The sequence below is a fragment of the Delphinus delphis genome, chromosome 16 (genome assembly GCF_949987515.2).
Source record: "Delphinus delphis chromosome 16, mDelDel1.2, whole genome shotgun sequence".
In the NCBI taxonomy this organism is placed as follows: domain Eukaryota; kingdom Metazoa; phylum Chordata; class Mammalia; order Artiodactyla; family Delphinidae; genus Delphinus; species Delphinus delphis.
In genome coordinates, this window is record NC_082698.1 from 31,587,582 (window position 1) to 31,610,588 (window position 23,007).

The 23,007-nt window shown below is 43.7% G+C and overlaps 2 protein-coding genes across 5 annotated transcripts in view; both read right to left on the bottom strand.

Annotated features, from left to right (window-relative positions):
* ENTPD1 (ectonucleoside triphosphate diphosphohydrolase 1) overlaps positions 1-23,007 on the bottom strand; it is an 88,547-nt gene that overhangs the window by 8,681 nt on the left and 56,859 nt on the right. For 3 of the 4 annotated variants that reach the window (XM_060034402.1, XM_060034405.1, XM_060034404.1), the window contains exons 3-8: positions 9,605-9,722; positions 6,824-6,974; positions 4,681-4,840; positions 3,763-4,002; positions 2,249-2,515; positions 1,718-1,834 (exon numbers count right to left, since the gene is read on the bottom strand). In XM_060034402.1, coding sequence (XP_059890385.1) covers positions 1,718-1,834; positions 2,249-2,515; positions 3,763-4,002; positions 4,681-4,840; positions 6,824-6,974; positions 9,605-9,722 — 1,053 coding nt within the window. The remainder of the gene's footprint in view (positions 1-1,717; positions 1,835-2,248; positions 2,516-3,762; positions 4,003-4,680; positions 4,841-6,823; positions 6,975-9,604; positions 9,723-23,007) is intronic. The other variant, XM_060034403.1, reaches the window with a different exon arrangement.
* Positions 18,399-20,730, bottom strand: LOC132439345 (ral guanine nucleotide dissociation stimulator-like 2). The gene is given in 2 exon segments (XM_060033632.1): positions 18,399-20,129; positions 20,131-20,730. Coding segments are annotated over 2 exon segments (2,331 nt in total).

The following is a 23,007-nucleotide window of genomic DNA, read 5'->3' on the forward strand; positions in this document are numbered from 1 at the left end:
GGAAAAAGCCCCAGCTCACATGGGCCTGAGAGTTGGCCCCTGCAGAGAGCTTTGGGAGTGGTGCTGCACTCCTTCAGTGGGTGCAGGGGTTCACAGTTTAGGGTCTGTTAAGCAATCTTTTCCTCCACAGGGTTCTATTAGACATTGATAAGTGTTCTAGGAAAAAAGTAGTTTCTGTGGTCTGAGAGGTTCAACAACACTGAATTTTACTATAGTTTGCCATCCCTTGTGAAACTTGAGTTTCACAATCACATTAGCATATTAAAAACTGTGAAAAATCTTGCATGAAAGAAATCTATTAATCTTTGTTTAACCAGAGTTTTCTGTATGCTCTTGACCAAAGTCTTTGGTTTAGAGCCTCTATAAGCATCTTGAAGAAACAGTTTCATAACAAGCCTTGCCCCTCAGTTAGGTCTCTGGACTAGCAGCAGCAGCATCCCCTGAGAACTTGTTAATCCTCACCCCTGATCTGCCAGTGCAGAATATGCTGTTTAATATGACCCCCATATGATCACATACGTAGTAACATTTGACAAACACTGCTCTGGAACCCAGTTTAGGAAGCATTTTGTTCAAGAACCCGAGATGCTCGTCTTTCTCCACAGATCACCACTAGCTGCAAAAAGCCTCCCCTGTTTTGTAAAGTGCTGAGGCATATTTGAGCTGCTCTTTCCAAAAGCCCTGAATACCCTTCCTTCATGTTCTAACTCAGACAAAATACTTAGAGAAAATTTCAGGTGTCCAGGCTCTTGCACAACCTTCCTTCCTCTGTTGTCAGTGCCCACGAGAACAGCCTTCATTTTTAATTAATTGCATATCTTCAGAATGAAAGCACTGGTCACTTTTGCAATCTCTCTTAAAATCACTCATTTTAAGTCACTTTTGTCAACTTAAAACAGCTGCTGTTTTGAGCCACTCCTAGGTGATCTGTTTTTCTAAATCAGAGTAGACTCCATATCCTTCTCTCACGTCCCTGGAAACTTTCATCAGGTAGCACTGGATCTTGAATGACTCAGTGCCTCAGACAAGAAAAATTTTGGGCTTCAGATTTATGAATAAGTAGGAGATACCTTGGACCTGTCTGATGAAAAAAGGGTCTTACCACAATGGCGTCTGTGGCAGATTCTGTGAACTGCCTGTCTTCCCTGGGAGTTGGGGGAAGGAGTGGGCGACAATGTGCTCAGCTCCAGGAAGTAGCTCATGATGGATCTAGGTCTCTAAGCCAGTCATAAAATCCTGCATCCTGCTTTCCCAGCCAGTCCTGGCCAATGAGATGTAAGAGAAAAGACTCCTAGGAGCTTCTGGGATAGCTTTTGCTTTCCTATAAAAAGGAACAGATGTATCTGGCGCTATCCTTCTTCTGACCTCGAACACGGCTGTGATCCCTGAAGCTACACCTTGCTTCCATGAGGAAACAGGCCTAACAACAACTGAAGAATGCCTGAGATAGTCAAGCTGCCCACTCCATGCCAGCAACTGACTACTTCCGGACTTCGAATTAGGTGAAAACAATAAGACCTTTTTTGTTTAAGCCATTGTATGCCAAGTTATCAAGGAATGCCAGTGAACTTACTCTTAATTGAGTGTACCATCTAGGCTTCTCTAACATGAGTGCTGGATCTTGGTCACATTAGCATGACTTGAAGAGCAGACTCACATCCTCCATGCTGTCAAGGGCAGAGAGCAATGGTAACAGATGCTGTTTCTAGTCACTTACCTCTTCCCAAGGCCGAGAGCAGAACTTTTCCAACGTGCTAATCATCTTTTTATGAGTTGACTGTTCCTCTGATGTAAGGTTTAAAAACTCCATCACATAGTAAAAAGCTGAAAATGCCTACAAGAGAAAAATGCTGAGTTTGGTGCAATGTCCAACACAGAGGGACACAGATTCACTCTCCAGAAGGCCTAATGAAAGTGCCTGGAAATCTCTGCTGAGTAAATTATGGATCAGGTGATATTCCATCCCCAACAGCTGCTTCCTTCCTGGAAGGGGGTCACTTTGCTGCTGACATGCATTTCTGAGCCATCTGGTAGCTAATTTTCTCGATAATTTTAATGGGAGAGTCAGGGAGAAAGAAAGATGGGGAAAAAAGAAGATAAGAGGAAAAGTTACAAAACTCCCATCTTTTTTTTTTTTTTTGCGGTACGCGGGCCTCTCACTGTTGTGGCCTCTCCTTTGTAGGCATATGTTCTGTAATTTGCAACCAAAAACTATTGTAACAAATATATCATCATGTCACAAACTTACCCCAAAATTCCCTTGGAGGGGTGGCAAGAAAATCCCATTGAAGGAACAGCTGGAGTAAGGGCAGTAACTGGTGTTAAAGAGTTGAAGGATGCTTCGCCGGCATTGTTGATAGTTTCCAGTGCCACGGATTTCAACTTCAGGGAATGGAAGAAATGGAAAAGTTGCCTCAAATCTCCTGGTGCAGGGAGCCTCATAAAGGTCACTCATGTTCATTTTCCTCCGGTATCCAGAGTGAAAGCATGGGTCACGGATGGTTCCATTTGTAGCCTGAATAGAAAAATCACTTGAAGGCATCATGTGCAAATGCTTTGAGTACAAAAGCACCAGTCTGACTTCAACAATGTGTAGCAATTGAGAAACAGCCAGGCACTCAGCACTGGCATCAATATGCCCCTGCGCTGCCTTTTTTACCCTTGGGTAACAGTCATATTTGTATAACAGGCACCAGAAGTGGCATCAGATGTAAATGAACTTTTGCTATTCACAGAAAGCTAGTATCGTTGAAGCTGGGCCCAGAAATTCCATTAGTTTGGAATGGCCCCTAGCGCTTAGTACTAATCGCGTAGGTCAGAAGCAGATCCACAAGGAAAACTCTCAAGGTTCTCAAAATTCCGAGCCTAGGGTAGTTCTCTGGGGGTCTGCCTATATCCCTGGCCCTACCTCCAAGCCGAAAAGCAAAAGCTTCAAGAGCTGGAAGTGCCTCAGATCACTTAAGGCAGGAGTATCAAGATGATTTTCAACCCACAACCCAGTATGTTCACGAGAAGTAAAGGGGCTGCTGTGGATGAGAGACTTGGTGGAAACTTAGGGCTCACTAGGCGTCTCTTAGCAGCCCCTCCTCCCATGGCAGTCATCTTATTGATAGTGTTTCTGAGAACCAGAGAGCGAGCTTTGGAGGAAAGCAGAGAACTGGTTGTCCTTTCAGTAGAGACAGGGAACAGCTGGATTTGACATCCTTGCTCTGTGTTTGTCAGGATGTGCTGGTACTTGCATGATTTTGAGTATGTTTAACTTTTCTCGCCTTCAAAACGTAAAAAGTGTCTAGGGACAAGATTTGAAGTGTTGATCAATAAACTCTGCATTTTCTCTGAAGTTTTTTTTCTCCTCCTCTCCAGGTTGTTTCTAATAGCCTTGTTTTCTGCAGTTCGTAGGAAATGGAGATTGAAAAGTGGGAAAGAGCTTAAAAACTGTGTGCACGCGCACACGCACACACACATACACACACTACTGTAGCATGTACTTTTCATTGTCAGCCCCACAGGGGTGAGAAATTATTTCCAAAGAAAGGATTTGAGTCATGTCCTTGGAGACAGTGCAGTAAACAAACATAGGAGGTGGTGTCTGGATGGGACAATTCACAGGGGTTGACCAGATGTCGTTAGATATCCTGCCTGAAAAGGTTTGGAAAGTACAGTAACCAACTTCAGATCAGTTACTGAAATAGAAAGAGAAAACGACGCGGGGGGCTGGTGGCCCAGTTGTGGGGAGGGTGGTCTGGATTCAGTTACACTCGCCTGAAGGTCCTTGGACAGTTTCTGCAAGAGGGCTTGATCCTTCCCATAGCACAAGAAGCTGTGTGTGTATACACCGTAGTTCTTGCCATAGAGGCGAAAGTGCAGAGTGTTGTTAGAAGACTCAGTCGTTTCGTTTCGAGGCACAAAAGTGATTTGTGTAGAGGCTCCCCCAAGGTCTAAAGCTCCATAGGTTTCCTGAGTATCGCCTTCACTTGGTTTCAGGTTAAACCAACTCAATTTCTGAAAGACAGTACCGACACCAGTGGTAGAAGGATCTGGACATCCCCTTTTCATGCTATTTCTTGGACTCAGGGACTTCCTAAGGCAAAGGAGCAGGAGGATAAGGGTGAAACAAAGCTCACCAGAGGTTCCTGAGTCTGCATCAGATCAACAGCAAGAAAACAGGGGCTTCAGAGACATAGCTCAGACTGCGGCAACATAGGAACAGTTTACAGACACAAGATCTGGGGCCAGAAAGACCCAAGTTCAAATCCCTACTCATTGGCTTATTAGCCATGTGACCTTGGGCAGAATAATTGCCTCCTCTAGGCCTCGATTTGAGGCTCTAAAATGAGAGAACACCTCCTATGGTTATTCTGAAGATTAAGTCAAACAGTACAGGAAAAGTGCTTTGCATAGCACAAGACACATGGCACTACGCAAATGTTAGCTATTTTTATTTTTAATGATAGATTAAAAAAATTTTTTTTCTGTATCTCTGTATATGGCTTCCTTATTCTCCAATAGTGAGAGTTCTTGTGAGAGAATTATACCTCTGGTGACCCCTGCAAATGTGAGGGTAAATTAATTTGTTCATTTATCCATCATTCATTCTGTCTAGTGATCCAAGTACTGCCTGAGATATCAATGGCATTGACCCACAGGGAGCCACCTCCACGGATGCTGTGAGACAATCACCTGAGTGAATCTGCCCAGCAGATAGTTGATAGTAATCCAGCCATAGGCACCTTCCTCTTGGCCAGTGATGATTCTGGCACCCTGGAAGTCAAAGGGGTAGCTGCTGATGCTCTTTGCCACCGCAGCCAGGATCTTGTCTGCCAACCGTTCATTTTCCATCCTGCACAAAGAGCTGAGGTTACTGGTTTTGTCTGAATAACTATGACTACCCATTGCAGCCAGAGCTTCCAGCCAGTTCCCCTAGGAAGTGAAGCATAAGCTCACTGCAATAAACAGAAGGATGGAGATGCCCACACATGGCTGTCTGAGAAGCCCTCCTTTGGGGAGGAGCATAACTACTCTTTTGGCCCCTCTTCTCCAAATCCAGATCCTTCCAATCCCTACGTAGGTTGGTCCTCTTAAAATACCACTTTCATTGTTGTTCCCTGGCTCCAAGAAATTATCAGAGTAATTTTAATTGCTGTGGTGGTGGTAGCTGGATATTGTTTGATCACCAAGCCTAGAGCTGACGTGTGCTACGTTAGCCATTGCCGGTGGCTTCAAGCTGCTTACGTAGCCTCAAGGCTCTGCTTGAAGTTTTTAATTAGGGCTCTAGCAGACACCAAGTGGAAAATGTCCTGGGACAGATACCCAACCTCAGTTGGTGCCGGAGTGGGGTAAAAAATCTTTCTCATATTCTGCCTTGGTTTTTGGGTCTGAGACCTTGAGATCTAAAGAAGAAATCTTCCAGGGTTGTCACAATGAAGATGGAACACAATTGCTTCCAAGATCTAGGCAATATAATACTGAGAGTCTCTGGGTCAGAAAATGCTGCCTTCCAACTGGCATTAGACCCCAGTAATCTCTCATTTGAATGGCTTCCTTACCCTATCAACTGGCCTCCTTGTCCCTAGTTTTCCTCTCCTCCAATCCACCTCTCTACCACTGGCACCAGTTGTGTAACATCCTTTAATGGCTTCCCATTGTTTCCCAGATAAACTTCAAACTCCCTAGCATGGCCCACAAGGCACTTTGTGATCCGAATCTTGCCTTCACAGAATCCCACTCAGAATCCTGGCTCTACCACTTGCCAGGTATGTGACCTTTGGTGAGTTACTTAACATCTGTACACCACAGCTTCCTTAATCTGATTAATAATAGTTAATAATACCTGTTACTTCATAGAGTTACAGTGATTTAAATTAAAGCACAGTGCTAAGAACATAGTAAGGGCCCAACAAATACAAGCTGCTACCATTACCACTGTCATTATTAGTATTAACTCTATGTACCCTACGTTCTATCTATGCAGAACTATCTATAGTCCTCTGAACATGCCCTGATCTCTCACATATCACTCCTTTGTGCATCTATTAGAACACAAGATCCAGGAAAGCAGGGACTTATGCCTGACACATAACAGGTGCCAAATAAACATAGGTTATGGAACGCATGATGTCTGCTCTGCCTGTAATGCCCTGCCCCCTCCCCCCACAAGTCCTTCATGATTTGGCTCATGTATCCCCTCCTCTGGTGAGTCTTCCTGACCTCCTCCCATTCTTGGCAGGGACAAGTATGCTCCCATAGCAGCTCTGAGCACTCTTCTGTCAAAGAATTGGTCGCCCTGTATCAAAACCCTGATCTTGGAAGATGAGTCACCCACTTCCATGTCCTGGGACAGAGCAGGCAGTCAATACAAACTGAATGAATGAATGAACAAACAAATGAACAAATAATGCCCACAGATACTAAGTGGTGACCAGCAAAGATGTGCTAATTGTGATGATTTGTGTCTCGGGATGTCTGCGAGTCTCCTCTGGCCTTCCTCCTCCCAGATGTGGAATTGCTAAATCTGCAGCCCCAAATCCCAGAGTATAAAGGCTCAATCTTCCTCTTTTTGTGCATCACTCCCTTGAATTCCCTGTGGGGAGATGAGTAAGAGGCCTTTTTTTTTTTTTTTTTACCTACTTAAACTCCCATCATTATGCAAGCTAAGAGTTTGGGAATTTTACCCATTTACTGAGATTTTCTTTCTTAGGTGTGGACATTTAGCATGTCTAGAATTGGGGTGTTAGAGAAGTGTGGCGTTCGCCCATAACTCAGAGGCTCTAGCAACTGCCAAACCTATCTCCCTGCAGCTCTCAGTCCCTACAGGCTGCTATACCTGAGCAACCGCATGCCTGCCGTGGCTCCCAAGTAAACAGGTGTCTCTGTGTGCTGGGATGCTGGAATCACTTTCCTGGCTCTTTCCATGCACGCAGTCAGATAAATGTCTATTTCACTTAATTTCTGAGCAAATTCTGAGATTCCAGGACCTAGAGAAAGCAGATGAAAAAAAGTAGCAAGTAGAAGCAGATGAAAATTGTTTTTAAAAGTAAAGGACATATCTTCACATTATTAGAGAAAATACTGATGTTTTCTGAGAAAATGCAAGGAGACAATTTCTTTTTGTGATATCTGTTAAGTTTTTGTACTTAGAGGGTAACTCACTGAATCTAGCCTCAGTAGGATTTATTTTCAGACCTCAAGCCGGGTCTGTCTGCTGTTCAGTAATCTTGCCACTGGATGGCGCAATTTTCACATTTAATTGCATGCATAGCCTTCCTAAAACCAGGCTCTCTCAGACTTAAATGGGGATCTTACAGATAACTACTCTATATAGCTGTTTTATGACGCTTCTTCCACAAAGTTGTAATTAGCAACACTAATTCCTAGAAGATGGGAAAGGCAAAAGATAACAGAACAAAAATTAAAATATGTACCAGGCACATGGGCTTTTACTGAAAAGACAGGAACAGCTACTAACTAACACTAAAATTTCTGCAGCAATGTTTCTTCCTTTGTTAGAAGAAACAGGCATAGAACCCATGTCTCCTCAGCAGCTTTTCTACTCTGATACCCTGTCTGCCTAGTAAAACTGTCCAGTTTTAGAGCTGTTTTAACTGCTGCTGTGGAGAGGATTAGAGAGCCAAGATGCTTTACGCTTTTTGAAGTTATTTAACAGTTAACAATTTTGGCTCACTTTAAGCTAAACATCTACATTTTCAGTGCTTTATAGTGAGGATTTGCTTTAACAATAAGTAACCAGATATCTGATCCATATCTCGTTCACCAGATTTTAAATAGCCTGTTTACTTAACTGCAATGAGAAAATCAGCTCCAAGTTATCAGCTAAGTGTTTTGACTCAAAAAGCCTGGCCTTCCATAACCGGTAGCTTTCAACTCACCTTTCTATTTAAATATTTGATTAGAGAACTCTATTTTTTTTTTTTTTTTTTTTTTTTTTGCGGTACGCGGGCCTCTCACTGTTGTGGCCTCTCCCGTTGCGGAGCACAGGCTCCGGACGCGCAGGCTCAGCGGCCACGGCTCACAGGCCCAGCCACGGCTCACAGATCCCAACCACTGTGCCACCAGGGAAGCTATCTTTTGAGAAGGGAAAATTACTGCATTTATTAGGCCAAACACGCATGGGGATATGTGTCTCAGGAGACAGCTGCTAGGTTAACACCACAACAACACGTGGAAGAAGAAATGGAAGGCAGTGAATTATTAAATAGAAGTCAATAAAACGAGGGATTTGGGTTTTAAAAAATGTTTGAAGTACTACCTCAGAACTGATGGGGCCAGATTCTGAGGACATCAGGCTACTGGGTAGAACGACTTGCTCTCTTGGAAACGTATCCTATCTACAGCTTTCTTGATAAACTATGAAAATTAGTGGACACCACAGGCCACCAAACTAAAAGTCAATTATATTCTGGGGCCTAGGATACCTGTCTGACCAAAACTAAACAGTGAGTCCCTGGCTAAAAAGGCCAAGAGAGATGAAGGTCAGAAAGGTGAGGGCACAGCCGGGAGTGTTGGGCAGGAGGGAGCGGGAAGAGCTGCTGTCCACAACTCTAACTGGTCTTGTGACCTTAAAAGGAAAGTAACTAGGAAAAGACTCAATACGCAGTGTGGTGACTCAGAGTAGCAGGAAGCCTGCAGTGCGACTTGGAGGCCCAGATTCTTGTCCTGGTTCTGTTCCTCCTTGCCAGTCACTAGTCTTTCAGGTTTTTGCTTCCTTTTCTATAAAACAAGACTTCAGTGATCCACAAGGTCCTTTTTGCAGCCCTAAGGGTCTATGATTTGCCTGCCTATACAGAAGCTAAAGGCTTTTGAAAATCCCTTCCAAGCCATAGATTAGAGGACAAAGATTAAGAGCAGCAAGGCTCTGGATCCACCAGCCTCAACATCACCTGGGCACTTGTTAGAAGTACAAATTCTCAGTCCTCATCCCAAACCTACTGAACCAGAAACTTGGGGGCGGGAGCGAGCACCTGTGCTTTAACACACCCTCCAGGTGGTTCTGATACAGGTTCAAATTTGAGAACCACTGGCTAACACATGGGTTTAAAGTTGGGCAGATCTTTGCACAGCAAAGGAAACCACTGACAAAACGAAAAGACAACCTAGTGAATAGGAGAAAATATTTGCTAATCATATGACTGATAAGGGTTTAGTTAAGTTTGGGCAGATTTCAGTTCGAGCCCCAGTTCCATCACTTACTAACTAGCTCAAGTAACCTTAAACAAGTGCCATAACCTCTTTCAACCTCAGTGCCCTCATTTTTAAAAAATGGGAATAATAATACATTCCTCAAAGGGAGACTGTGAGGATGAAATAACACATTTTCAGTACCAGGTGCATGGCACATAGAATTGTTCTGTTGATGGGAGTTACTATTACCCAATTATTTGGAAGTTTCTCTTTCAAGGGCTTCATCATTAAGGACTGATTTCAGTACCGTTTTCATAATGATAATAAAGTAGCAATTATTTATAAAATAGCAACAATAGCAGCTCTGCTGCGTTCTCACTTGACTTCCCTTTTTCTCGTGTGTTTGTTTCACTTCCCACATGCCTCTCATGCCCACTGTCTCCCGGTCCCTTTTTCTTCATCTTACCTTTTACCTTGCACTCTTCTATCTGAGTCACCACCCCTGTGTCATTCTCCTTTTCTGCTGGCCACTTGTAGATGTACAAATTCGTGTGAGAAGAGCCCGCATCCAGCACAATCCCAAACTGAGGGCAAAACAAACCAAGAACTTATCAGCATTACATCATTCTTCTCTGTATTCAGCGTGCAACAGAAAGGAGACAAAGACATGGGTTTTCAAAAACACAGAGGAGAAAGTATTTTAATTCATAGTGGGGGTAGGTTGGGGGGGAGTGAGTGCCTGGAGTCGTGCTGATCATAAGATCTACCAGGACACCAATCCCTCTAGAACTATGGCTCTCAGTGCTGGTTGCACATTAGAAATATCCAGGCCTTAGCCAAGGTAGGGCCCAAGCACCCGTATTATTAGAAGCTTCTCAGGTGATTCTAAATTGGAGGCAAGATTCAGAACCATACACTGAAGTAGCCGAGATAATATAGAGGGAGTAGAACGCCATCAATCTAACAGTTCCCAAACCTGTATGCACATTGGAATCATATTAGAATCATCTGAAGAGCTTCAAAGGCTACTGATGCCCATGTCTGACCCCCAGATTTGTGATTTAACTGGCCTGGTATGTGGCCTGTACTCTGGAAAAGAGACATGGAAAATACTAAGTGTGCTTGTTTTTAATTACAAATATAACTATAAGTTGTATTCAATAAATTTTAAAAGATTTGTACTTTAACTTCATGCTTTTGGCTCTTAAGCATAGAAGGCAATGAATGGAAGAATAAAGTAAGAAAGAAGGTGGAAGAGGAAAGGTAAAAAGACAATATGAGAAAGAACTAGGTGGTCAGAAGAGAAAGGAGAAGAACAAAGTCACCACATCACATTTCATGAGGGCATGACGTGCACCAGCCTAGTGTTGTGAGGAGTATTTTATAAGAATTATCTGACTTAACTGCTAGACCAGTACTATAAGGTACATACTGTTTTCATCCCCGCTATACAGATGAGAAACTAAAGTACAAAGAGGTTAAGTAATTTAGTCAAGATACAAAGTGATTAGGTGACGGAGCCTGGTTTTCGATCAGAGTCAGGCCTTTAAGTGGGGCACCAATTTGAAAACTATAGTCTGGACCTTGCTCCTCTGTTCCTCTGCATAAGGAGCACAAGGTCTTGGGTCTGACTCTGATCCAAATCCAGGCTCCGTCACCTAATCACTTTGCCCGAAGCAAGCATGTGGGCCCTTTTCTTTACGGGGGCATAACGCTGATTACCACAGGGAAGCCCCACTGTGCAGAAGGAGGCGGAGAATACTGCAGATGTTATGCAAGGTCAAGGATGCTCACACAGCAGCACAGTGATACTCCCTGGGGTGAAATGGAAGAAAACTTGACAGCTCAACAAGCTCTACGTTTAGCTATCCGCAGTGGTCCAGGGAGTTGAATTCTAATTCTTGTCTTCTTTTCTCCCTGGAGTTTTTAGGTTCTTCCCAGGTGATAAGACAATATGAGGGGATAGATGTAAAACAACTGCTGACTTAAGCATTATCAAGTGGCAGATCGCACTGTGAGGGCCACAGCTCAGATGAGCAGCAAGGAAGGAAGCTGCGCAGACTCCTCAGCAGCTAGGCTTGCAGTGAGATCAAACCAAGAACGGGCTTAGGCGGTGACCTTTGTGAGCAGACAGGGGTCTAACTGAGGTCTGGGGCCTTTGAACCTGTGGGAAACCTCTCAGGGTGGAGCAAAAGCCTCAGGCGTTACACGGCAGAAAATCCTGCTGTTCCCTAACAGGATTCCTGAATTCTTCCTGTCAGAAGATGTTCTAACCACAGAGTATATGATAAAAGATAGCGAGGCAGCAGCAGCAAGAAGCCTTTATCTGGAATCAGGATGTTCTATTCTGTCTACTATGTTGACATGAAAGATACTCTTCCAGTAGAGCAAAGGAACCAGCCTTGCTCCTATCAGCCTGTTTCTCTAAGGCCTTACACAGTGAGGTGGTTGAGAAAGGAAAACTTTTACTACATTTCATTTGGCAAGTGCTTGAGAAGGGCGGGTAGAGCATTGACACAGAAATTGAGGGCATTTCCTGCTGTATATGGCAGCCTGGAGTGCTAACCTGTTGAACTGGAACAAATGTTCTTTGTCTTCCAAATGAATTGCAGAAGGAAAATTCGGCATCACTTGCTGCCTTTAGGGAAAGATAAAGCTTGATTGTCTGAAAATTCTCTGTTTGAACATTCGGGGAGTTTGCCTTTCATTGTCACAAACCTACAAGCATAATCACTTGTTTTTCATAGCTGGCCCATTTTAGAGCTAGAAGTTCATTTCATCAATCCTCTTATTTTATAGTAGAAAACTGGGTCCAGAGCAGTTTGACTTGCTGAATGGGTAGTAAAGATAGTTATACCTCACCTGATCCATCTAGAGCCCCAGGAGCCACCAGCTTTTGCTCTCTTTCCCCACATAAGCATCTTCCAAAGCATGTTCCACAGAGCACTAAGCCTGCAGGGACCTGAGTGAAGAAAGTTTCCCAGAAGTCTGGGGAATGCTGCATGCTCTCTCCCCATCGTGGGCTCACGAACCCACTAGGTAGTGACTGCTTCAGAGAATTCTAACAGTGGAGAAACCCACTTAACCTAGTTTAAACCAGCATCCCCCAGACTCAGCGATAACAGAATTCTGTTTTAAATAAAAATTCCATCCTATAGAAATGTTTTGTGAAATGCTGTGCCTTGTCATGCTATTACTCGTACCCAATGTTTCTCTGTAGCTCATATTTAAAACATTTCTAAAACCCCTATAAGTATGTCCTTCACATCAAAGAAAAATCAAAGATTTGAGTAGTGAGGAAGAGATCTGACATCTCCTTAATATTATTATTTCAATATGACTTTCTCTTTTAAGAGTACTATAAATTTATTAAGTAACATCTAGAAAATGAAAGGAAAAGGGAAAAAAAGACATTAAAGATTTCACCAACTAGCCCCAATATTCATTTACAGCATTATTTACAATAGCCATGTCATGGAAGCAACCTAAATGTCCATCAACAGACGAATGGATAAGGAAGATGTGGTACATATATACAGTGGAATATTACTCAGCCATAAAAAGGAACAAAATTGGGTCATTTGTAGAGATGTGGATGAACCTGTCATACAGAATGAAGTAAGTCAGAAAGAGAAAAACCAATGTCATATATTAACACATATACGTGGAATCTAAAAAAGTGGTACAGATGAACCGATTTGCAAGGCAGAAATAGAGACACAGATGTAGAGAACAAACGTATGAACACCAAGGGGGGAAAGGAGTTGGGGGGGATAAATTGGGAGATTGGGATTGACATATATACACTAATATGTATAAAATAGATAACTAATGAGAACCTGCTGTATAGCACAAGGAACTCCACTGTACAGTAGAAACTAACACAACATTGTAAAACAACTATACCCCGATTAAAAAAATAAAATTAAGGAAAAAAAAGATTTCACCAACTAGACATCACTGTTCTTCTTATTTATTTCCTTCTGGTCTTTTTTAATGCATGGTAATTTTTATATAGTTGCAATCATACTGTGTATAAACTTCATCTTAAGCTAGTTTTGATCATACACATGATTTTATCAACCATAACTGATCTTCATGAGCTATGCTGAGTGAACAGAAGCAGTGGTCTAGAAAGAGGGTCAACAGAAATGACCTTGCTTGGGTCATGAGACACCAGTGTGCCTTGGTGAAGATCTGGAGATGTGGGTAGCAACAGAGCCCGAGCTCAGGGAGACTGGAGGCCATGTGGAAGTGGGGCAGATCCTGTCTTTGGATGGAAATAATTCTACCTGTGCAAATGTCACAGGTCCAGGCTTCTGAGTAAGTCTCCTTCAATGTGAAAAGAAAGAGAAAATTGGAACAGTAGATGATGTACTTCTACTCCTGACTCAGCAGAAGTGGGATGTTCAACCCTCTCCTCATTCAGAAAACACCCACCCTCACACTAGCGTACTCTCAGTTCCCCACTGGCCACGAGGTTTCTGTTCCAGAGACTTTGCCCAGAAAGCCTTTCACCTGAGATCCCAGCTTTCCCTGACCTTCTCAGATCTGAGTCTACCCTCCTAATCCATGTCTCAGACAACCTGTATTTTCCCTCTAAAGACAGCACTCGCCACAATGTGTAATTACATATTTACGTAGCTATTTGATTAATGTCTGTCTTCCCTATTAGATCCTAAGCTATATTAGGGCAGGTCTGTGTTGCATACTATGGTATATCCAGCATCCACAATGGTAGATCCTATTATATGTTAGGTACAAAGAAGGAATTCAACAGACAACTGTTGCTCAAAACACATGAATGAATAAGGGGAGTTAGAACTATATAGTCCCTAAAGTCCTTCCAGTCCTAAAAGATGTTAATATACACAGTCTAATATAAAGTAGTGCCATGGGGCTGAGTTCCACCCCTTCCCCGCAACAAAAACCCCAGAAGCCAGGTAACATGGGCAACGGTGTGAACGGTGTGAATTAACTTCTTTTGGTCTCTTCAGACATACTGGTCCTTTAGAATCTTTCTTAAAAGTCCCTGTAGCTTTTTTTTTTTTAATCAAATTTATACACATCAGTGTATACACGTCAATCCCAATCACCCAATTCATCACACCACCATCCCCACCCCCTGCGGCGGCTTTCCCCACTTGGTGTCCGTGCGTTTGTTCTCTACATCTGTGTCTCAAATTCTGCCCTGCAAACCAGTTCATCTCTACCACTTTTCTAGGTTCCACATACATGCGTTAATATACGATAATTGTTTTGCTCTTTCTGACTTACTTCACTCTCTATGACAGTCTCTAGATCCATCCACGTCTCAACAAATGACCCAATTTCATGCCTTTTTATGGCTGAGAAGTATTCCATTGTATATATGTACCACATCTTCTTTATCCATTCGTCTGTCGATGGGCATTTAGGTTGCTTCCATGACCTGGCTATTGTAAATAGTGCTGCAATGAACACTGGGGTGCGTGTGTCTTTTTGAATTATGGTTTTCTCTGGGTATATGCCCAGTAGTGGGATTGCTGGATCATATGGTAATTCTATTTTTAGTTTTTTAAGGAACTTCCATACTGTTTTCCATAGTGGCTGTATCAATTTACATTCCCACCAACAGTGCAAGAGGGTTCCCTTTTCTCCACACCCTCTCCAGCATTTGTTGTTTGTAGATTTTCTGATGATGCCCATTCTAACTGGTGTGAGGTGATAACTCATTGTAGTTTTGATTTGCATTTCTCCAGTAATTAGTGATGTTGAGTAGCTTTTCATGTTCTTCTTGGCCATCTGTATGTCTTCTTTGGAGAAATGTCTATTCAGGTCTTCTGCCCATTTTTGGATTGGGTTGTTTGTTTCTTTAATATTGAGCTGCACGAGCTGTTTATATGTTTTGGAGATTAATCCTTTGTCTGTTGATTCATTTGCAAATATTTTGTCCCATTCTGAGGGTTGTCTTACCATCTCTTTATGGTTTCCTTTGCTGTGCAAAAGCTTTGAAGTTTAATTAGGTCCCATTTGTTTATTTTTGTTTTTATTTCCATTACTCTAGGAGGTGGATCAAAAAGATCTTGCTGTGATTTATGTCAAAGAGTGTTCTTCCTATGTTTTCCTCTAAGAGTTTTAGAGTGTTTGGCCTTACATTTAGGTCTCGAATACATTTCGAGTTTATTTTTTGTGTATGGTGTTAGGGAGTGTTCTAATTTCATTCTTTTACATGTAGCTGTCCAGTTTTCCCAGCACCACTTATTGAAGAGACTGTCTTTTCTCCATTGTATATTCTTGCCTCCTTTGTCATAGATTAGTTGACTATAGGTGCGTGGGTTTACCTCTGGGCTTTCTATCTTGTTCCATTGATCTATGTTTCTGTTTTTGTGCAAGTACCATATTGTCTTGATTACTGTAGCTTTGTAGTACAGTCTGAAGTCAGGGCGTCTGATTCCTCCAGCTCCGTTTTTTTCCCTCAAGACTGCTTTGGCTATTCGGGGTCTGTATTGCCTCCATACAAATTTTAAGATTTTTTTGTTCTAGTTCCGGAAAAAATGCCATTGGCAATTTGATAGGGATTGCATTGAATCTGTAGATTGCTTTGGGTAGTATAGTCATTTTCACAATATTGATTCTTCCAATCCAAGAACATGGTCTATCTCTCCATCTGTTGGTATCATCTTTAATTTCTTTCATCAGTGTCTTATAGTTTTCTGCATACAGGTCTTTTGTGTTCTTAGGTAGGTTTATTCCTAGGTATTTTATTCTTTTTGTTGCAATGGTAAAAAAAGAGTGTTTTCTTAATATCTCTTTCAGATTTTTCATCATTAGTGTATAGGAATGCAAGAGATTTCTGTGCATTAATTTTGTATCCTGCAACTTTACCAAATTCATGGATTAGCTCTAGTAGTTTTCTGCTGGCATTTTTAGGATTCTCTATGTATAGTATCATGTAATCTCCAAACAGTGACAGTTTTACTTCTTCTTTTCTAAATTGTATTCCTTTTATTTCTTTTTCTTCTCTGATTGCCATGGCTAGGACTTCCAAAACTGTGTTGAATAATAGTGGTGAGAGTGGACATCCTTGTCTTTTTCCTGATCTTAGAGGAAAAACCATTGAGAATGATGTTTGTGGTGGGTTTGTCGTATATGGCCTGTATGATGTTGAAGTAGGTTCCCTCTATGCCCATTTTCTGGAGAGTTTTTATCATAAATGGGTGTTGAATTTTGTCAAAAGCTTTTTCTGCATCTATTGAGATGATCATATGGTTTTTCTTCTTCAATTTGTTAATATGGTGTATCACACTGATTGATTTGCATATATTGAAGAATGCTTGCATCCCTGAGATAAAACCCACATGATCATGGTGTATGATCCTTTTAAGGTGCTGTTGGATTCTGTTTGCTAGTATTTTGTTGAGAATTTTTGCATCTATATTCATCAGTGATATTGGTTTGTAATTTTCTTTTTTTGTAGTATCTTTGCCTGGTTTTGGTATCAGGGTGATGGTGGCCTCATAGAATTAGTTTGGGAGTGTTCCTTCCTCTGCAATTTTTTGGAAGAGTTTGAGAAGGATGGGTGTTAGCTCTTCTCTAAATGTTTGATAGAATTCCCTGTGAAGCCATCTGGTTCTGGACTTTGTTTGTTGGAAGAATTTTTTAATCAGTTTCAATTTCATTACTTGTGGTTGGTCTGTTCATATTTTCTATTTCTTCCTGGTTCAGTCTTGGAAGGCTATACCTTTCTAAGAATTTGTCCATTTCTTCCAGGTTGTCCATTTTATTGGCATAGAGTTGCTTGTAGCAGTCTCTTAGGATGCTTTGTATTTCTGTGGTGTCTGTTGTAACTTCTCCTTTTTCATTTCTAATTTTATTGATTTGAGTCCTCTCCCTCTTTTTCTTGATGAATCTGGCTAATGGTTTACCAATTTTGTTTATCTTCTCAAAGATCCAGTTTTTAGTTTTATTGATCTTTGCTATTGTTTTCTTTGTTTCTATTTCATTTATTTCTGCTCTGATCTTTATGATTTCTTTCCTTCTGCTAACTTTGGGTTTTGTTTGTTCTTCTTTTTCTAGTTCCTTTAGGTGTAAGGTTAGATTGTTTATTTGAGACTTTTCTTGTTTCTTGAGGTAGGCTTGTATAGCTATAAACTTCCCTCTTAGAACTGCTTTTGCTGCATCCCATAGGTTTTGGATCCTTGTGTTTTCATTGTCATTTGTCTCTAGGTATTTTTTTATTTCCTCTTTGATTTCTTCGGTGATCTCTTGGTTATTTAGTAACGTATGGTTTAGCCTCCATGTGTTTGTGTTTTTTACATTTTTTCCCCTGTAATTAATTTCTAATCTCATAGCATTGTGGTCAGAAAAGGTGCTTGATATGATTTCAATTTTCTTAAATTTACTGAGGCTTGATTTGTGACCCAGGATGTGATCTATCCTGGAGAACGTTCCGTGCGCACCTGAGAAGAAAGTGTAATCTGCTGTTTTCAGATGGAATGTCCTATAAATATCAGTTAAATCTATCTGGTCTATTGTGTCATTTAAATCTTCTGTTTCCTTATTTATTTTCATTTTGGATGATCTATCCATTGGTGTAAGTGAGGTGTTAAAGTCCCCCACTATTACTGTGTTACTGTCGATTTCCCCTTTTATAGCTGTTAGCAGTTGCCTTATGTATTGAGGTGCTCCTATGTTGGGTGCATATATATTTATAATTGTTATATCTTCCTCTTGGATTGATCCCTTGATCATTATGTAGTGTCCTTCCTTGTCTCTTGTAACATTTTCTTTTAGAGTTCAGGTAGTGTTTTGGTTTATTAGTGTTGTCACAGTGACAGGAACACCCAGAGTACGAAGAGGAACTCCTACTAGAACCTTTTTCTTACCATTCCCTTCCCCTGGGGCTCAGAGCCTCTAGGCTTTTCCTTTCCCCCTACTTCCAGGCCTTTCCTTTCCCCCTACTTCCAGGCCTTTCCTTGGCCCTTAGCATGCTAGGATGTGGCCAGGAATCAGAAACGGATCCTTTTTCCAGCACTAGCTGTGTGCTGCATTCATGGAAAGTGGGAAGCTATACACAGGTATCCGTCTTGGGTACCAAGATTACCAGTTCCCATAGGGCTGGATCTCGGCTGTCTGGTAAACCACTGGCGCTTCACTGCCCCAGGGTGGTTGGCCATCCTTCTGGATTTTTTCCCAGTGCAGCAACTGCCACCATTCAGGATGGCTCCCCACATCTGGCACGGCCACCATGAGTTCTAGGAGCCAACAGGGCTTCCTCCTCAGAACAGTGCTCGGGCCATCTTCCTCCCTGTGGCCTTGATCTTGGGAAAAGAACCCCCTCTTCCCTCACTTGGGGGAGTTCCCGAGGCAGAAGGGCCACTGGCATGGCCCATTGTAGCAGTGGAGGGCCGTCACCGCTGCCACAGGAGGAAATCGAGTGAAGCTCCGTCCATAGCGTAGAAGACGTTAGCCGAGGGGGGGATAGTCAGCTCTCGCTTCCCTGGGAGCAGCTGCACTAGCTCATACTCTGAAGCCACCGCAGAATCGTGATTGTTTTTCTTAAGGACATGACTGATGACACTTGGAGCCTTGTCCTGGCTTGTCACCAAGATGCTCTTGTAGACACTGCTGTCTTCCCCCAGCTCCATCTGGACTTGGATGATGCGGCAATCAGAAGCCCCTGGCCCAGGCCCCTCTCCCCCATATCCAGCCCCCCTGGAGGCCCCTTCTGCACCCCCACTGAGTGGGGAGCCACAGGAGGCTGAGCAGCAGTGACCTCGAGAAGGCCTCAGGAAGGAAGTTGGGGGAGAGAAGTGGCTGGGATCAGCGGGACTCTGCAGGGCTGGAGTGCTTTCCAGGGCGGAGTCCAGAGATGAGACAGACGGCCACTTCATGTGCTGGGCCAGCCGGGTCAGCAGTGGAGCGGGGATTCCAGGCACCTCCTCTGCCACCACACTGGGCCAGTCCCAGGAGACAAGGGGTGTGGGACCTCCAACAGAACCCAGCACCTCTGTCCACTGCGAGATGACCAGCGTAGGCCGAAGCACCTGCAGGGCAGGAGGGTAACTGGTACTGGATGGCTCCACCTCACAGGACATTTGATGGCTCTGGGCCTCTGTCAGTGGCCGGAGCCCCTGTAGCCACCGCTGGATATCGGGGTCAGGTCGGAGGTCATAGCCACGACATTTGTTCTGGAGCTGCCTCAGCTCAGAAAGGACAGTAAACTCCTTCCTCTGCTTGTCAAAACTGATGTATCCATTCTCCAGCTCATCCTTGGAGGCTGCGTCCAGCATCACAAGGTCCTTCAAGAAGGTGCCAAGGTATGGGACCACACCCCCACCCTGGGAGCCAGACCTTGGGGACTTCTTGGAATTTGGCTCCAGAGAAGGCTACAGCTTCACCTCCTGCAGGAGGAGCTCCCGGCTCTGGGAATAATTATCCTCCTCAGAGAAAATCTGGCAGAGGCTGGAAAAGACTCTGAGGCTGTCCCTGGCTGCTTCCTCCCAGGCTGCCCGAAGCCTGTGGATGGGGCTGGATTGCAGGGCCAACACCACAGCATATACTGAAGAGAAGTTTCGGAGCAGACGGCACTCCTCTGCCACATGGATCCACTTCTCCAGCATCCGGGCCCTCTGGGGTGGACGGAGTGGCCGTATGGTCACCTCCTCAGGCCCCTCTATGGTTGAGGTAGCCCCCAGGACAGAGCTGACCACTGCCCCTGCCACCTTGTTAAACTGTATGACAGGAGCCCGGACAGATGGGCAGAGGTGGGAATGTCCTGGCCGGTCTCTGTGACCCCACAGACCCCCCAGGCACTGAGAGGGGACCAGATTGAGAAATAGCTCCGCATCTATCAGGGTCAGCTGTTTGGCCAAGTGGTCAGCAAGGAACACCAGGACATCCGTGGGGTCAGCAGGGGGATCGCCGGGGAGGGCCAGGGGCTTAGGAAGTTCGGGGGTCTGGGGGTCCACCCAGGACCGGAGGTTGCGGATGAGGTCAGCACTGCCCCCCCGCAACACCCTCCCCTGCTGCATACCCTGTCCGAAGCAAGAAGCTCTCAAGCCGGTCAATCTGACCCTTGACCTCAGAGCCAAAATCTTCAGGGTGAGAGGCTAGCCAGGTTGACAGTACAGAGATGGCCACCCCTTTTGTCCTCTCTAGCTCATCAGTAGGATGAGATTCAAGGGCTTCCAGCCTGTCAGCCATAAGCCCTAGCAGGGCAGGCGTGGAGTTGAAGGCCCAGTGAGTAGCCAGGAAGGCTGCTGTGAAGGTCACGTCAGTCCTTGATGTCCAGGCGTCCAGCAGGTGTCGGACCAGGGCCTCCAGAGTGCCAGCTCGGAGCCTCTGGGAGTAACGCGGGGGAGGCCTCAGGGCCAAGGGATCAACAGGCCGATACTGGTGACTTGTGACAGTAAAGGTGACACCATCCTCCTCCTCGTCCCAGACAGACACAGGGGCCTCATCGTCTTCCTCCTCCTCCTCCTGCCCCCCGCCCACACCCCGGCCACCTGTGCCCCCACCCTCTTCAGGGTCTCGACTCCGGAAGCTGCTCAGCACGACTCCCCCGGGGGGGCTCATGTCCCAAAACAGCCACAGGGGCCGCGGGAGCATGGCCGAGTGAAGGAATCAGTGGGGTCGGGCCATGGGGGCGCCTGCTCAGGAGGGGTGGGGGCAGCGCGGGTCCCGGGCCGCTGTTCCCGTAGGTCTCCGGCCCCTGATCCTCTTGTAACATTCTTTATTTTAAAGTCTATTTTGTCTGATATGAGTATTGCTACTCCAGCTTTCTTCTGATTACCATTTGCATGCAATATCTTTGTCCATCCCCTCTCTTTCAGTCTGTATGTGTCCCTTGGTCTGAAGTGGGTCTCTTGTAGACAGCATATATATGGGTCTTGTTTTTGTATCCATTCAGCAAGCCTGTATCTTTTGGTTGGAGCATTTAATCCATTCACGTTTAAGGTAATTATCGATATGTATGTTCCTATGACCATTTTCTTAATTGTTTTGGGTTTGTTTTTGTAGGTCCTTGTCTTCTCTTGTGTTTCCCACTTAGAGAAGGTCCTTTAGCATTTGTTGTAGAGCTGGTTTGGTGGTGCTGAATTCTCTTAGCTTTTGCTTGTCTGTAAAGCTTTTGATTTCTGCATCGAATCTGAATGAGATCCTTGCCGGGTAGAGTAATCTTGGTTGCAGGTTCTTCCCTTTCATCACTTTAAGTATATCATGCCACTCCCTTCTGGCTTGTAGAGTTTCTGCTGAGAAATCAGCTGTTAACCTTATGGGAGTTTCCTTGTATGTTATTTGTCGTTTTTCCCTTGCTGCTTTCAACAATTTTTCTTTCTCTTTAATTTTTGCCAGTTTGATTACTGTGTGTCTCAGCATGTTTCTCCTTAGGTTTACCCTGTATGGGACTCGCTGCGCTTCCTGGACTTCGGTGGCTATTTCCTTTCCACGTTAGGGAAGTTTTCAACTATAATCTCTTCAAATATTTTCTCTGGTCCTTTCTCTCTTCTCCTTCTGGGACCCCTATAATGCAAACGTTGTTGCGTTTAATGTTGTCCCAGAGGTCTCTTAGGCTGTCTTCATTTCTTTTTATTCTTTTTTCTTTATTCTGTTCCACAGCAGTGAATTCCACCATTCTGTCTTCTAGGTCACTTATCCGTTCTGCTGCCTCAGTTATTCTGCTATTGATTCCTTCTAGTGTATTTTTCATTTCAGTTATTGTATTGTTCGTCTCTGTTTGTTTGTTCTTTAATTCTTCTAGGTCTTTGTTGAACATTTCTTGCATCTTCTTGGTCTTTGCCTCCATTCTTTTTCCAAGGTCCTGGATCATCTTCACTATCGTTATTCTGAATTCTTTTTCTGGAAGGTTGACAATCTCCACTTCATTTAGTTGTTTTCCTGGGGTTTTATCTTGTTCCTTCATCTGGTACATAGCCCTCTGCCTTTTCATCTTGTCTATCTTTCTGTGAATGTGGTTTTTGCTCCACAGGCTGCAGGATTGTAGTTCTTCTTGCTTCTGCTGCCTGCCCTCTGGTGTCCCTGTAGCTTTAACAGCAACTTCAGCAACCTCATCAGTCTGCCTCAGTTAGCCCTTTTGAATAAACAAAGCTTGTCCTTTTGAATGTGACTTTAGTACTCTATAAACAAATCAGGTCTCCATTAGCTACAGTGATGCTGGCAGGGCCTGGAAACAGAGACCATTTTCCTCCTTTCTTTTTTCTTCAGTTGGAGTTTCTAGACCTTTCATACAAACTTCAATTTTGTTGTTGTTTTCATTTTTTTAATTGTGGTAAAATACACTGAATATAAAATTGACCATTTTTACTATTTTTAAGTGTACAGTGTAGCATTAAGTACTTTCAAATTGTTGTGTAACCATCACCACCACTCATCTCCAGTTGTTGTTTTTTTAAAGTCCACTGGAGTAAAAATAATATATTTTCCAAGAGTATTTGAGGTTGAAAATTGAGGTAAATTCTTCCAAATTCTCCATAAAAAGATAAAGTCACAAGCGCTCATCTAAGAACAGCACTTCAGTTCCCGGTGACAAAAGCAGATGCCTGGGGACAGGCCACTTTCCCTTAGCAGCAGTTGGAAATCCTGGGAGCACCCAGCTCAGTGACCACAACACACCAACAGCTAAGGGCCTTTCCTAGAACTTATCTCCCCCAAAGCAGTGTTGACAGCTGGTCTCCACTGAGGGCTTCTGATGTGCTGGGCACTCTGGTAAGTGAGTTAGTGGTATGATATTATTCCATTTAATCCTCACAACCATCCTCCAAGTAGGTACCATCTCCATGTAACACATAAGGAAACAGGTGTAGAGAGAATACACTTGCCCAAAGTCTCAGAGCTGGCAAATGGCAGATCTGGGATTGAAATCAAAGC